This window comes from Manduca sexta, chromosome 27, assembly GCF_014839805.1.
Source record: "Manduca sexta isolate Smith_Timp_Sample1 chromosome 27, JHU_Msex_v1.0, whole genome shotgun sequence".
Classification (NCBI taxonomy): domain Eukaryota; kingdom Metazoa; phylum Arthropoda; class Insecta; order Lepidoptera; family Sphingidae; genus Manduca; species Manduca sexta.
In genome coordinates this window covers 175,364-191,715 of record NC_051141.1, presented here as the reverse complement: position 1 = coordinate 191,715, position 16,352 = coordinate 175,364, and the positions used below count along the sequence as shown (strand labels likewise).

Genomic DNA, 16,352 nt, shown 5'->3' with positions numbered 1-16,352 from the left:
ACTGTTTTTTTTTTTTTTTTTTTGCTGTGTTTATTATTGTCAGGAGAAGGTTTTGTGACAGAAAAAATTCAAAAAATTGCGCGGAAAATTAGAAAAATTAAGAATACTTAACGAAAATATTAATTTTATATAACTGTCAATTGGTTGAAATAACTGTCAGCGATTGACAGAATGCGCGCTGCCAATTCATAGTTAAGACGGGACAACGTCTGTCGGGTCAGCTAGTTATTTATATTTTCAGATAGTCACTTTTCAACAGTTAGATAAAACCTAGTTCCCCTTCTTGCGAGCGGGGTTGGACTGAGGTTTAAACCATTTCAGTAGTAGAGAAGGCCCGCATCAAACAGATGGTTAGTACTCGTATATAATACAGGGCTGGTGCGGTTTCCTATTTTCCTGTTACTTGATACGAATTTAACACGTAGAGGTGCCTTTATATGGAGTGGGGTCCAATAAAATGTCGACTGACGAGAGATGATTATCCCTCGACACTCGACACAATTATACCCTCCTGTTGAAACCGGATGTACACAGACTGATCACGGAACGCGACACACTTACGTGGGCCATTATAGCTGCTTTTCAGGTACTCTAATATACTTCATTATCAACACTTAAGCATACATGCACAATTACTGTTACGCTATAACGACTGAACTACCGAAACGATTTTAATAAAATTTGGTATGGAGGTAGTTTGAGACCCTGGGAAGGACACAGGCTACTCTCTATCTCTAGAAAATATATTAAGAGTCTTGTATCCTGGAACAACTTTATGTGTGTGAAGCCGCGAGAAAAGTTATTTACTATTATAATTTATTTTCTTCTCATATAAATTTCTAAAGGGATGAATGGGTAGGTGCAGTGCCGTTGTACACAGACTGAAACAATCGACTGTGGACGACTATCGACTGGTATTGGCTACTGTAACTATTTTTATATCACGACAATGCCAGAAATGTCACGAGAATAAATAGTTAAAGGGCGGCTCGTGACCGGAGTGGCGAGTTTAGATCTCTATGCCTGAATTGCTTGATGTCTTGAACAAAACCTAGGAGTCACTCAAGGATATTATAGTTTTGTTTAACGATGTTTTTTAAATCAATGTTAACAAGAGTATTATATTTTAATGAATTAAATACTATTCTCAAGCGTCAGGGCTTCAGAATTACTGAGTGACAGACTTACATGCAAACAGAGATTCGATTCTGTTATAGTGCTAATTTCATAATCTATTTACAAAACAAGCTCTTAAGTACTTTAATTATGTATGTTAGTTCGCGTCTTTAAAGTCTTAGATGAAACTGTTTCTATATTCAGAGGGAAAAAATCTGTATTCTCTCGTCTCGCGCGTTTCTTCACTAATGTGAATGGTTCTGCAATTCAAGAATTTATTCCGTCAACATTTATGTAAGACTATTTCGAAAATATTTCACGTGATACAATATCTTATTGTGATTTTATTTTGCTCAGACACGTTGTCTGCGATTCAATTCTAAACCGAAGGCTACCAAAAATGTACACAATCATAAAAACGTGCAAAAACTACAACTTTACATAAGCCTTTTCGAAAGGAATACGCGTACCCATGCTATCTTAGAAACGGCCGTAAATAAAAACACGGCTAGTAGGTTATCGGGAAGCTGGTACCGCCAAGGACGATTATTTTATTCTTTTTTTCGGCAAACGCGACACCGAGGACCGGAGACAATTTGAATTGCTAACGATTGACAAAAGCGAACATGAACGACGAGACCAAGCGCCGACTTCTTTCTTTAATTCAATACTAAGAATATAAATGTACGTCAGCGGGAATAAATTCAGTATTTATGAACAGGGGAGTCAACGCGCGCTCACTGTTTCGACAATTAGAAATTCTATAGTTTCCGTTTGGATAACCAAGATGTATGTACATGCGCTGTGCTTGCCATTGATGACTGAAATACACTTCCTGGCAGTAACCATCTAAATAAATAATACGCTATATTAACTGAAATGCCAATGCAGACGTGCCCGCCTGTAACTTGTAGACAAGGCTTTATAAGTCCAAGGACGCGACGAAGGCCACGGGCCAGCTGACACCCGGTATCGATCACACGCCGCAACCTTGCCCACGTCACTGTTTTTTTTATTAGCTAGCCCATACTGCACTCAGTTCCGTGTTAGGAACAAAAACTATTGTTTTTTATTTTTTTTTTATTTTATATTACATTTTTTTTTCTAGTTAAAAATACGTACGTATACAAATCGTCTTCTATGGTGGTTGAACTGGTCGCCTCGACCAACATGGGGCAGCTCATCACTGGTTGCAGATTATTGTCCGGTTATGAGAAAACACACAGTTAAGGAGCAGGCACAGATACATCCATAATGTAGTCACACGCGCGTCGCACTGCTGGCGGTCTTGTGATGATAATCACTAGCGAATTGGATAATAAACCTCTTAGCTCGCAAGTACTTGCACCGACAATGTCTTTTAGAAATATCTATAGGCAGTTGGGGAAGTTTTGTGTTGTGCGACGTGACTTTGCACGAGCGTCCGTTTATTAATAAATACTCGGGAAAAAGTTGGTATGGGAGTTTAAAGCTTGCCGTCATTAATCTTATATTTCTGTTACTCTATAAACTAATGAAAAGAATAATATATACTTTCTTTTACTTATAATGCGAATTCAAAAAAGATTTGTTACGTCGGGCCCACGCCTAAAATAAATTCCAGACTGGCCGTCGAATTTTAAGCAAGACTTATCTTAATTATTGTAAGCCTTCCCAACGAAAAAAAATCATAAACAATAAAATACCATTAATACCGGCAGTTCACGTAAAACACACACGCATTCCCATTTTAAGACTATAGAGCTATTATTAAATCTGGTATATTCATTTGATTTCACTACAACCAATAAGTCTTCTTGAGGAAGTAATGCCTTCAAAACATTCTAAACAATTCTAGGCGCTTTACTTCACAATACTTTCCCCGTCACTACAAAGACACGTCGTTGCATTAGGGTGACAACCGCGCATGCCCCACTTTAACCTTGAACATACTTCCTGGTTCAGGGGCAGAGGGAAGCGTCATGCTCACCTGAATTCTAGGTCAGTGTGTCTATACAATTTACTTATGTACGGTATTCGTCTGCGCAAATCGGTCTCGAGCAAGATTTAGACAGCTATTTCATGTAAAGGATAAATGTCTGTTTATTTAAGTGGTAAAGATGGCCGCCACAAGTTTAATATCTCACATCGGAGATGAAAATTACTAATGAATTTATTGACTGATGTTTTTAACAGTAACTTGAGTATAAAGCCCTTTAAATCCTCTTCTTTGGAATATTTTCAAGTGTTCATCGTCAGACTTCAGACGTCAGCGGTGTACTAGCTTCATTTGTTGACTGGCGAGGTACCTTTGATCGACTATTCGGGCCACTGTATTTAATTGACTATCACGCAAAATTATATACAGCTAGTATCAGAATTAAAAAGGGGTGTTGATGACCCGCCAGTAGACTTGACTTACAATAGATAGCAGTGGCGTAAACTATAACCCGATTCTTGCCCGTTTTACTAAATTATTTCAAATTTTATCGTTAGAACGATGGGCAGGTTTATGGCAATTAGTACGTGTTGTGACGGGCTCCTTTTCGGAAGATCTTGCCCGTCACCACTGGTAGATGGTAATTGATGACTTTAATATGTAAACTTTTATTTATTTTGAAATTAAACTAATATTCTAATTGTACATTTATTTATCATAATTTGTACAATATATTTACAGGTATCTGAAACTTAATACAATATTGTCGCTTTTAACTATAGTAACTATTAAATAACACACTATATACTACAATTATTTAACATACAATATCTAATTATATTTTTTGTATCCGCTTAATATTTCTAAACTGTGAAATATGTAAGATCTAGACTTCTATACTATTATACAAAGTTTGTTTGTTTATTTGAACGCTATAATCTCAGGAACTACTAGTTCGAATTGAAAAAATCATTTAGTGTCGGATAGCTCTTTATTCGTGGAAGGCTATAGGCTGTATATAATCACGTTATGACCAATAGGAGCGGAGCAGTAATGGAAAATGTTGCCAAAACGGGTTAAATTTATTACTTTTGAGAGCTTTTGTTGCGTGCGCTACGTAAAAGTTAAAGTTATGCAACAATCAAGTGTGACAGAATTGTTCCACTGAAAATAAAAAGTTTCAAAACAAAGACCCAGCCACATCTGTATGCCTAACTGAACGCAATAAAGTCAAAAATTACCCAACGGATTTCTATAAAATTTGGTATGGTGATAGAGAGCCTGGTAAGGTATAGGCTACTTTCTATCCCGGGAAAAAATATAGCAGGATTTTTATCCCAGAATCCATGCTATTATATAAAGCTAAAGAATGTTTTTTTGTTCGTTTATTTGAAGGCGAATTATAGTTTCGAATTGAAAAATTATTTCAGTGTTAGAAAGCTCATTTATCGAGGAAGGTTATAGGGGGTATAACATCACGCTATGACCAATAGGAGCGGAGCATCAATAAAAATTATGCGAAACCGGGGAAAATTGATTCCTCTTGATAGGTTCCGTTACGTGCACTCAATAAACTGTTAAAGTTGTTATCCCGGAAAAATATATATCGTGACTTTTATGGGACGAAAATCTTTATCCCGGAAAACCTTTTCTCAAGCTGGTGGAATAGCGGGGAATGCTAGTCCTATATACTTATCCTGCATAACAAAAACAACTCTATCGAGTACCTGAGAATATGTCTATCATGTCACTAGTCACGTTAATTATTTTAACTATTACGTCACGGCTGTTTTCTCCAGAAGATTTGTTCTTGCTGCTGGTACCCCTATGGAAGCAAATATGCACTGCGAAGGGTGGTGAAACATTCTCAAATGTGACATTTACAACCGTGTTTGGGAAGGTATTCCAATAAAGATATACTTGATGAATAATATTATTTATACAATTTAAATAATATTCGCATCTTGTGGTCAACAATTTTTAATATGTAAAAAAGAACATAGAGCAGCAACGATATTTTTGTTTTTTTATGCTTTAAATAAATGAATAATAACATTAGTATTATATACTGCCCCACTGCTGGACAAGGGCCTCCTGTACTACTGTAAGATTAGGCTTTAATCTACCACACTGGCCTGGCCTATTTATCGAACAATAATATACATACTAAAAAGATCTCTTTTCGATTCCTATCTCTATTGTATCACCATAAAGATACAAACACACGCTCGACGTCATCTCGCATGTAAGACAATATTCGCACATTGAATAAATTGAGCTCGAGTGTTAAGAGAACATGCACAACTCCTGTTATCGACATCGACCAATCAATATATCGGTTACATGGTTACATTCAATTAATATGAAACCACAAGTTGGTCGAACGTATTGCTGAATTAATCAACTGGAGCTTTGGCGAGTGCAGTTCGCCCGAGTCCGACAAGTAAGTTAGTTATTAGTTGGGTACTGAACGACGTGAGTAGCCGAGCAACTCAGGTATTCACAAGGAGCTTCACATTTAACGTGAATTTAATAGTGTATACAATATGTTATATATTAAATATTTTGAGCGTCAAATATTTCAATTATATCTGAGCAAACACATTGTCAAATGTATCATTGACGTATATTCTATAGACACGAACGTCCATTTAAACTATTTGTTCAAAATCTGAACTAAAATGGCAACTAAAACATCACTCTTATATTCACTTAAACAACATATTTGACTAATATTTTTTTATTCAAATCCAGGTTTACACTTAGACTCGAGTTCTTATATCATAGGGGCCACTCCGTATACAACCACAAGCTTTCAATATTGACCATACTAAAGTCAGTAAAATGGATTGCAGTTCAATTCAGTTTAACACAGTGAATTTTCGGAACGCCAAATCTAGTACGTAGTATATATATATATCGATGATCTAAACAAACTGACAGAAGTTCTATAGCTATGACATATTTATTTCATAAACAATAAAATAAAATTAATACCGGCATTTCACAAAAAAAAGTAGTAAATAGTAAATGTATTCTTCTTTAGACTGTACTTTTACATGTATTATTGTTATTGGCTCATTTATTTGGTTTGACACGGATCACAAAGTCTGCTTGAGGAAATAATACCTTAGAAACATCCCAAATAAATAAGTAAGAAATAGACTTGCTAATAAGTACGTATATCCTCAATGGCATATAAGCAATGCCGATGTTCAATCACGAAATAATGCCACATTAATCGGCTAACTGCCCACCAAGTAAACCAACTCATTAATATCTAGGGACGTGCAAAAATGTAGATAGATTGTCCTTGAAAAATTACCTCACGGACGAAGGATCATGTAATTAGTAGGTATATTATATATAAAATGATATGTAAAATGATATATAAAATTATATGATAAGATAGATAAGGATATGTAGAATGAATAAACAAATCAAGCTTCTAAATAGATTGTTTTTTCCGAGCCCGCATATAGTCCATGCTAGTTATGATACAAATCAGTTTGTAGTATTAGAATTTCCCATAATAGGAGCAACGGTTCAAAAGTAGCTTCGTGTTTACAAAAATCAATAATTCTTCATGTAAGGGTGGATAAACAATTTTATAATTCTTTATTTTTCCGAAATGCCAGGTTATTTGCTTCAGTGAAATTGGCAAAATAACAAATACCAATTGCCTGAAGGAGACGGGGAATAATGTACTAACCCGAGCAAACTGTTGCGCTCGCAGAGCGGGAAAGGGTGGGCCGAAAGGGCAGGACTTAACGCTGCCGCACATTGACCTTACGGCGTCAGACTCTTTGAAGAGACGGCAAATGAGCAAGACATGCTCAGACATGCTCACGGATAATACTAGAAGAATGAGTTGAATTGAGTACTTACGTATACTATACTAACGCACTGAAAATCGTGGTCATACGTGAATTATTATAATAAGCCATCAGAATAAACATTATAGGTGACCCGACTTCACACAGACACTTAATTATCTTTAACCAGATGCCGATGACGACGTAAAATTACCAAATAGCCACACTTGTTGATAGATAATAAATTCACAGCATAACCCGCAAGACTAATCTGGAGATCATCTATTAAAATTTCATTAAAGAAGCCTATGTGTTCATTCAGGAAATGGTCTGCTAGTGTGTTATATTTCATCCAATACCGTTCAGTTGTTACTGCTTATACTTTAAACACACACACAAACATCTAAACTTCACAATCTTTCGCATTTATATTATATAGCCAAAAAAATAAGGTAAGTTCACCTTTTTTCTTTAAAAAGAAAGCTTTAATATTATACAAATTATCTATTTCTCTCTTTATACGTCTCTACTAGTGAATGGACTGCCGAGAGGAATGTCCGCAGGTTCAAATCCCAAGAACACAGGTGGTGGACTAATGTCTAATCCCTCTCAGTAGTAAAGGAGGCCTGTGTCCAACAGTGGGACAGTATACAATACAAGGCTGATATTACATATTATATAATATAACTTTTTCGTATTCTGCTATTAGTAGTTATTTTGCAATTAGTAGTGCTCTTGCTAATGCATTATTTGTGAGGTTGCCTGATAAGTCTCATGTATTGCCGGCCTGGTGTTATTGTTGATTGTGAACATCATCACGATTGGAAACACAGCATGTTTGAGCCACTCAATACAAAGTGAAAAGAACAATTATACAATTATAGATATGCTACAGACATTTGCGCTATACTATATCCGCCATTGTCATATTCAACAAATCATGACGTAACATGGGAGCAATAAATTATTGATAGTAAAATTGGAAACGGAACCGTTTACAAAAAAACAGAAAAAGGCTACAAACTTTCTTAAAATACAAACTCCTTAAATGATAACCATATAAAACTTGGTGTTAAAAACAGTCAGAATCTACTCATTCCTTCACCTGTACATATTAATATAAATAAAATATTTAATATTACTCAACATTACGATTGCATTCTTTTAAAGACCATAAGTGTGTTGTTAGCAATCACTTGATGACTAATTCGAGTTTGCAGTAGAATCTGCTATTATCCAACTTTTTACCAAAATTGTTAAATTTTACGAAACCAACGCCATCTGTCGCTTGAGTTGGCACACAAAAGTCCCTGCAAAATAACATAAAGTTACTTCCGCGTATCTGAACAGTTCGCAGCTATTGCATTTCAGTTCATCGAGCTTGGAACAACTTCAGATAGGGGGCGAGCCTGTCGCTCAATAGCCTTAAATCTAACAAAATCTGGGTTTTCCATGGCCAAAAAAACCTATTCTGACCCCGAAAACAACAACATTTTATACTATAGACGTTTAATAGTACTTACGTACCAATAACTATATTTATCTTGATGATTGAAAATAATTCCCACAACGGATTTTTTTTACAAGTTTATGTTAAATTTTATACCCGGCGTTTCGAAGACTGCATCCTTCAAGGCCTAATGAACTGAACGTCCGAAAAGTTTATATTAAAATGGATTAATTTTACAATTATAAAAAAATCTGGATTGTTTACAACTCTTGAAATTCAATTGTTGGAAAACAAGGGGGCGTTTAAGAGCATTCTCTTGTACGTGGGAGTCTGTCGGCGAGACATAAGTTTTAGTTGAATGATCTCGAAACAAATAAGAAAACATTTTTTGTAAATAAAGTGAACCGTAACCCAAACAATAAACGGAGGCACTAATTAAACTGTCAAGTAATCTGCGATTTAACTTGGTAATGTTCTGTTTTTAATTCGAACGGAGTGGGATACATTTTTAATGAAATTCCTGGGACATAGATATAGCTATTTTTATATTCTCAGTATACAATACAAATACAGTGTATTTTCGTGTACGCAACGTCTCACGTCTCTAGAAACGTGTTTGGCCACGTTAGAAAAAACCTCGCGATTACAGAGGCCTGGTGGCTTGGTGCCGCCTTTATATTGAATTCAGCGATCCTTCGCGTGATATCGTTATTGAATTCCATAAGTACCTACGTACTTACAATATGCCATTGTCCTGTTAGACCGATTTCTAAGCAAACTAGATAGTTTCACAGATTAACACAAAAAATCATCCAAACCCACTTTACCGGTCTTTTAATTTTACAAAATAAAGCCCTGTTACTTTTTCAAAATAATTGTTTTATAAAAATTATGAATGCAAAAGCGAAGAAACAGCCAAAAAGATCGCAATTCAATCTCGCCGTTCTAAAATAATGCTTCTAAATATATTTGATAATTGGTGTTTATTTATAAGTATATAAATATATGCTAGATGTGAGAATAACATAGTCCGCGTTCGCGAAAGCGTACGCCACATTGTGCGTGATTGCATGATTGACTGCACTATTGTACCCTTCAGTGGTATTATCTGATTGTGAAAATTACGGCCGATGCACCAGTCTTTAAACAATAAAGTTTATGCTACACTGACGGAATAATCTGAACTAACGTCAAAATGTATATTTTTCTGAAATTCTGAGATTTTCTCTTCCCCTGGCACTATTCAGTTTCGTACGTAGAAGGAAATCTTTTGATGTGAAAATTTTTTTTTGAGTCTAACTGCATTTGCCTGTAACAGGGCTCTGGCGAGGGTTGATGATTGATGGACAGCTGGCGCTAAAAGTTAGCCCGAATATTTATTCGTGTAAAAAAAGTCTGAAATCGTGTGCTCTAACTCCACATTGGTATACGATAAAAGCAGTGGAGATGTAGCCTACAAAAGTTTGAAGCAAACCGTATGTTCCCACAGATAAACCACGCTAGGCAATTTAAGGTTTATAATCCTTTAATCATTTCCCATCCCGAATGCCTGTCTTAATAATAACTCCTTACTCTCAACAATACGGTTGCGTGACCCGCAACATAGATTATTACACCGTCTGACAATCATTTTAGCCTTCCCAAACAGGAACCCTTAAATGTGTACAAGCATTAATTGCATTTAGGTCTCCCGGCGGGATATCTTCGCATCCTTTGTGAAAAAGTAGGTCATGTAGTTGCAGATCGGCAATTTATTTCTTACATGTATGTTTTTTGGTATTGTGGTTTATCTTATGCAAAATGTTAACAATAAATTGACAAGATTACGGCTGATGTTTTCAAGGAAATAAATGATGTGATGAGCAAGCCGTTCGCCAGCTGGTTAGCGAAAATAGAAACACCAATTTTCAATTAAAAACCATGTGGTATCGCACTGGGCTATTTTTAGATGTTTTTTTTTTTAATTTTATAAACGCTCGACAAAGTGGTTTCACTGCACCTGATGTTAAGCGAAGTGAAGTCTATAGAAAGTGCCACCGACCAAAGATACAAGCATCTCTGGACGGTCGGCAGTCATGTCGGCCTGCATAATTGCTTCTTCACGCTCCGTTTTAAGGACCCCACATTATAGGAAGGAGGGAACACGTGTGCTGACAAACCATTCCACAGCCTGATGGTGCGGCACAGATATGAATTACCGAGCCTTTTGGTTCACGCCGAGATGGAAGACACCATCAAGTTAAATATCATCAATAATTTCAATTCAGCAGTCGTGGCACAACCTTTAAACTAATCCAAGTACTCCTATAAATCTTCAAAATACAATTATGCGACATAACAAAAGAATTGCATTAGTTTGTGATGCGTGCGGCCCTCAGACGCCGAGTAAAACACACGTGACATTTAACTGTCCACATATGACGTTCATCCATGACTTGGAGATGATAAATCATTTCCGACATAAATCTACACTCACTTTATCCCTGAGGAAGTATGCAGAGGGCCCACTTGTGCACCCATTCCCGTCATTCCGTCTCATAATTAAATAGGGAGTGATACTAATACTTTGCCAACATATCTTTGTTTGTATATAGATCATTTAAACTATAAAGTAATAGCGGAACCTCGCCCCATATGTGAGACACAATTGTTACCTAACTTCGATTATATTAAAAGACCAATTTGGAATCATTTAGTAATAGTGTAATAAAGAAGTATTTAGTAATAGTGCCGTTATATATTTTAAAATAAATTGCTAATCTGACTTAAGATCAACTTGTAAATTATCTGAATCCAATGTGTATTCGCTCTCGGGTTCAGGCAGCGAATCTAACATAGTGGTATATTCTCTTTGGCAGCGAATGCCTCTCCATTTCTTTTCCATTCATAATTTACTTGCAACTTCCACCACTGACCATTATTTTTCTGTTGGCTGTGTTGCCAATGTATTAAAAGTTGATAGTTCAATTAATAATTATAATATAATATAAATCTGATTGTAGTAATTTCTTAACAATTTATGAACATCTGAATATGATTTTATTATTAAACCTTACAAACATAATTTTAAATTTTCATAAAATCGTTTCATGAAAAGATATACATAATACATATATGAATCATTGATTAAATTGCAATGTATCACTAACTATTATAAAAGTGTTTTTAATTTTTTCTTTCATAAGAACTCTCTCCTGACAATAACAAACACAACAAAAAAAAATAGTGACATCGGTCCAGCCGCTCACGCGTGATGGCGTGACCAAGGGAAATAGGGATTTATATACCTGGAAGCCTTTCATCAATATTTTTTTCCAAAAGTATGGATAAAACCTAAGCTTGTTATACCTTGTTAGATAGTTATTGAAACGTAGATATTTTTAAGCATATATGCCGAGTATCTTTCATACATTTATTTTTCAATATTTCAAAAAGATAAACTAATAAAAATAAAATCATTGAAATTAAACTAATTTCAATGATTTTATTTTTATTAGTTTCGAAGACTTTGCAGCCTTCAAAGGAAGGCTGCAAAGTCTTCGAAACGTCGGGAGAAAAATAAAAAACAAAAAACCGCGATAGAATCCGGAAAATTAGTTTAATTTCAATGTCTAACATTCGCGTAAACATAAGAAATCATTATAAAAATAAAATCGTTACGGATTTGTTTCTTTTTTTTGTAATTAATCGTTTGCTACAACGCAGTCGGTTCATGAATCTTAAATTTTTGTGTTAATAATAATAAAACAACTTGTCTCCGACACAAGAATAGTAAATACTCGTAAATCAAATGATAGAAACTAAAAAAAAATAGGCAAATAGAAAAAAATTACTGGATTTTCTAAAAAAACTTTAAAGTCCAATATCTTGAAAACGGTTAGTTTTGGGATATGGTGTTTCATAGTGGAAGTAGTCCGAAATGATGGAAGCTATAACCTCTTAAAGGATCTAGGTGGACTTAACATGTAACCCTGTATATATATAATTTAATCAGATGACGCTGGCATCGTATGATTTACGGATTTCTAGCGAGAAAGGCTTATCATGCGTGCGAAGCAACGAAAAACATATTCAACATATATTCTTCTTCTTTTGCATGCCATGGGCGTCTATAAATTGCGATAACATTTAAATTATGGCTATTACTAATTTATATAGTAATTACTAATTTTAATCTATCATGTTAGCGATCCTTAAATAAAAAAATAATTAACAACCTAGTGCTAAATATTATAAAGAAAATTCGACTTATACTTTTATACAAATGGTTGACGTTCTAACAAAGCGACACGACTACCCACAAACAATAACAATACACAGACTGCATCACGAAGCACAATGTGGCATGACACTGAGCCTGTCACTAAGACGCTAAGACGTTACATGTTATTTAATGGACCCATACATCGGATTAATGGATGCTTAAAGAAATAAAACCTGTATAAAACGAGTTAACCCTTACATCAATAAGGGATAATTATTAATTATCGCTCCTAATTATTAAATTTCGCTTAATTCTTATTAATAATAAAAGAATATTCGAGCACGAAATCAACCTGTAAACGGTAAACATATTTGCAGGGATTAAAAAAAATAACCAGAATTGAGCCCTTTAAAGGATAACATTTCCTGTCCTGGTTGTTTCTGATAATAACCATGCTATATAATTTCGCAATTCACGTCTGTATTACTATGCAAACCTCCGCTAACCATTAAAAAATGAAATTACAACGTTCCATTTCTAACGAACGCCTATGCGAAATGTTTTAGCAAACTATCTTGTCCTCGGAATGGGGATAACACTTTCTAAAGCGTTCTAAATAGTAATGAAGACGCTTGCCAACCTTCGTCCACGTGGCTACTGACAAGGGACTCGAAGTTTTGATCACGTAGCCTACCAGTCGCTCGTAAGTAACCGCTATACAATTTCACTATGTTCCACACATGAACAACAACGCGTTTGATATCTGAACATACGAGCATCACATAAAATTCCATGGGCGAAAGGTTTGAGAGTTAAATTTTGCGAACCCAAGACACAGCCCTGAAAGGAGTCTGACCACTACATATATTAGACAGTAAGGAAACGATCTCGTGGACGTCTCATACGTTCAATATAAAGAATATTATTGACACGTTCCTGCCTCGATCATAATATAAAACGGTATAATGTGCAATCTCCTTAAAATGTAGAGTATCACTATCATCTTACCTATTATTTGTATCGCAAAAGGCGCGCAGATTAATAATTGAAAGGTTAAAGGTATGAAGAACGTTTTTGTCAAGCTAAATTAACAATAATTGACTTCAACGACATGTAAATAAAAAGGGATCATATACTTATGAAGGACATCTTTTTAAACTTCTACATCATTAAGGGATAGGTTTTTAAAATCTACTGATTCTTTAGTATGCTTATTTTACTTTTAATATAAGTGCTATTCAGTGCCAACCCCTTAGGAAATTAACTTGTATTTGTATACAGCATCTATAATGTATTTATAATGTTTATATAGATAAGACAGTTAAAAGCACGTAAATAATCTATACTGCTATACTATTATATAAAGCTGCAGAGTTTGTTTGTCTGAACGCGCTAGTCTCAGAAACTATTGGTTGGTTTTGAAAAGTTATTTTAGTGTTAGGTAGCCCATTTATCGAGGAAAGCCAGGCTATATAACATCACGCTATGACCAGTACGAGCGGAGCTTGAATGAAAATTGTTACAAAAACGGGGAAAAAATATTTCTTTCAGGAGTTTCCGTTGCGTGCGCTACATAAACTGCTAAGGTTATGCAACAATCAAGTATGACGGAATCATTCCTCTTTAATATAATATATGTATTTTAAAACAAAGTCCCCTTTCCTGTCTGTCTGCCTATGGAAACCGATAAACTCAACAGATACCCAAAGAAACATGATGAAAAATTATATGTTTGGGTCCCTGGCAACGACATGGGATATTTCTAACCCGGGAATATACAGGGTCATTTTGACATCGTGTTACAAAATGTAATCACATAAGTACTGATATATTTGGAAAAAACACTGTACAATAAGTTACTTGAGCCGTAGATGTAAAATAAAAAGTATAAGTTTCGAACAAAATAAATATTAATAAAAAATAATTTTCATTTACCGCACCCTAAATCCACTACTACTGCTCTAAGAAAATTCGTTGCAGCGGCAGTCAGAAATACACAAACGCACACGCCATATTGGCATTAAACTACTAAATGATAAAAAAATCAGAAAATTAAAACCAGGATTTTTCGTGGATATATAACTTATTAATGGATGATTTTTGGCACAATGTCAGCAAAGGTGAAGACTAGTATGTGGTTTAATTTAATAACGCAATGTCAAAATGACCTTGTATACTATAGCGAGACTTTTATCCCGAACAACTCTTTAGCAATTAATTATAATAAGTTAATAAGCCTTTCTATCACTATAAAATAAACAGAGTTATTTCTGGAGCCTACGTTTATTTGTTAAAGTTAACTATTCAGAAAAACTGGGTCTACGTAAAAATAACTTCGGAGCTCGGGAGTTGACCTCCACAACGCTTTGATTTAATCACAACCTTCTAAGAAAGGACAAAAAATGCAAAGGTATTTTTAAAAGCTCTAAATTGAATATTGTCATGGCTGAATTTTAAATACTATTTCGTTGCAAATATTATTGAATACCCCGATTTATACTGTACTAATATTATCATGAAGAAAAGTTTATAAAGGCTCTGAAACTACTGAATAGACTTTGAAAATTGTATCAGTAACAGAAAACTACTTTGTTCCTATAATCTAGCCTATCTTTTTATGCCGGGAAATATTCATCCCGGAAAAGCTGTTACACTCGCGCGCAGCTGACGACAAAAACTAGTTTTAAAGAAAAATAAGAGAATCGTACCAATAAATATTACTTATTAGTGCCCAAATTATGTATATAAAATTCAATAGTAATTAGAATTTTATATGTCTGGTCGGAATCATAATATACTAGCTGCTCACGAGTTCGCTCGCTTAAAGAGCGTTTCCGGGCACAAAAGTCTCTAACACACTATAGCGCCATCTATATAAAAAATATTATTTCCAATGGTCGCAAATTAGCAGGATAGAAACAACCTATGTGTTAATGCAGTACATGGTCAATCCAAGTGCCAAATTTAATCCAATATAGTTCAGCTGTTTCTACGTTTACTTTTAACAAACAAACATTTTTACATACACTCATTTATAATATTAATAAGTAGTAGGATTCTTAAACACAATGCATATTTAAAATTACAAAATATATTTTTTGCGTGTAATAAAATTTTGATGACATTTAGGTAGTAGCGGGAATCGAACCTCATTTTTTTTTTTTAACCAACTATTCGACTGCTTTATCGTAGATATTGATCTTCAGTTACGCATTGAACAGTGTATTAAGAATTATTATTAAAATTAGTAAAATTATGTCTAACTGTGTTCTTAGCGTAAAATAATCACAACCGTGGGATGCTTGGTGTAGATCTCCAGTTATATCTCTACCTATCCTTTCGAGGATACAGATACATACTTACGCTATACGTGTTACGTATTTCAAATAGAGTACAGTCCTCTTTTCTATATAGAGCCAACTAATATTCGTTTCCTGCGAAATCATTCGTCGCTACACTCGTTTCCGCTGGTGCATAGTGCAAACATTCTAGCGTGCATCTACCTACGACCTGATACAATGGCGTAATAACGATTTGTTTTTCTATTCGTCGCAGTAAGATAAAAAAAATAATAATAAGACAACAAAACACCTTACATCCGAAAAAAAAATTTAAGTATGTGCGGGTACCAATCAGCCAAAATAATTGTAACGCAATTTTCATTTTCAAATAATGTACCTACTTAGAAAATGATTATTACATTTTTATCCTGGTAAAAAAAAATACAGTTTTTTTAATATTATTCCTATTGTTATTAATTTATTTGCACACCATTTCACTGTTTAAGTATGTATTCCTCAGTTCAAAAATTCACAAAGATCGTTAACTGCAGGTCAAATCACAAAACAA

At 34.7% G+C, this 16,352-nt stretch overlaps 1 protein-coding gene across 1 annotated transcript in view; it reads right to left on the bottom strand.

The window, feature by feature from the left end:
- LOC115455320 (ecdysone-induced protein 78C) overlaps nt 1-2,474 on the bottom strand; it is a 92,118-nt gene extending 89,644 nt beyond the window's left edge. Inside the window, exon 1 of the mRNA XM_030183990.2 lies at nt 2,239-2,474. Within this exon, the coding sequence (XP_030039850.1) occupies nt 2,239-2,300 (62 nt within the window). The 5' untranslated portion in view covers nt 2,301-2,474. The remainder of the gene's footprint in view (nt 1-2,238) is intronic.
- Nucleotides 2,475-16,352: the final 13,878 nt, after the last annotated feature.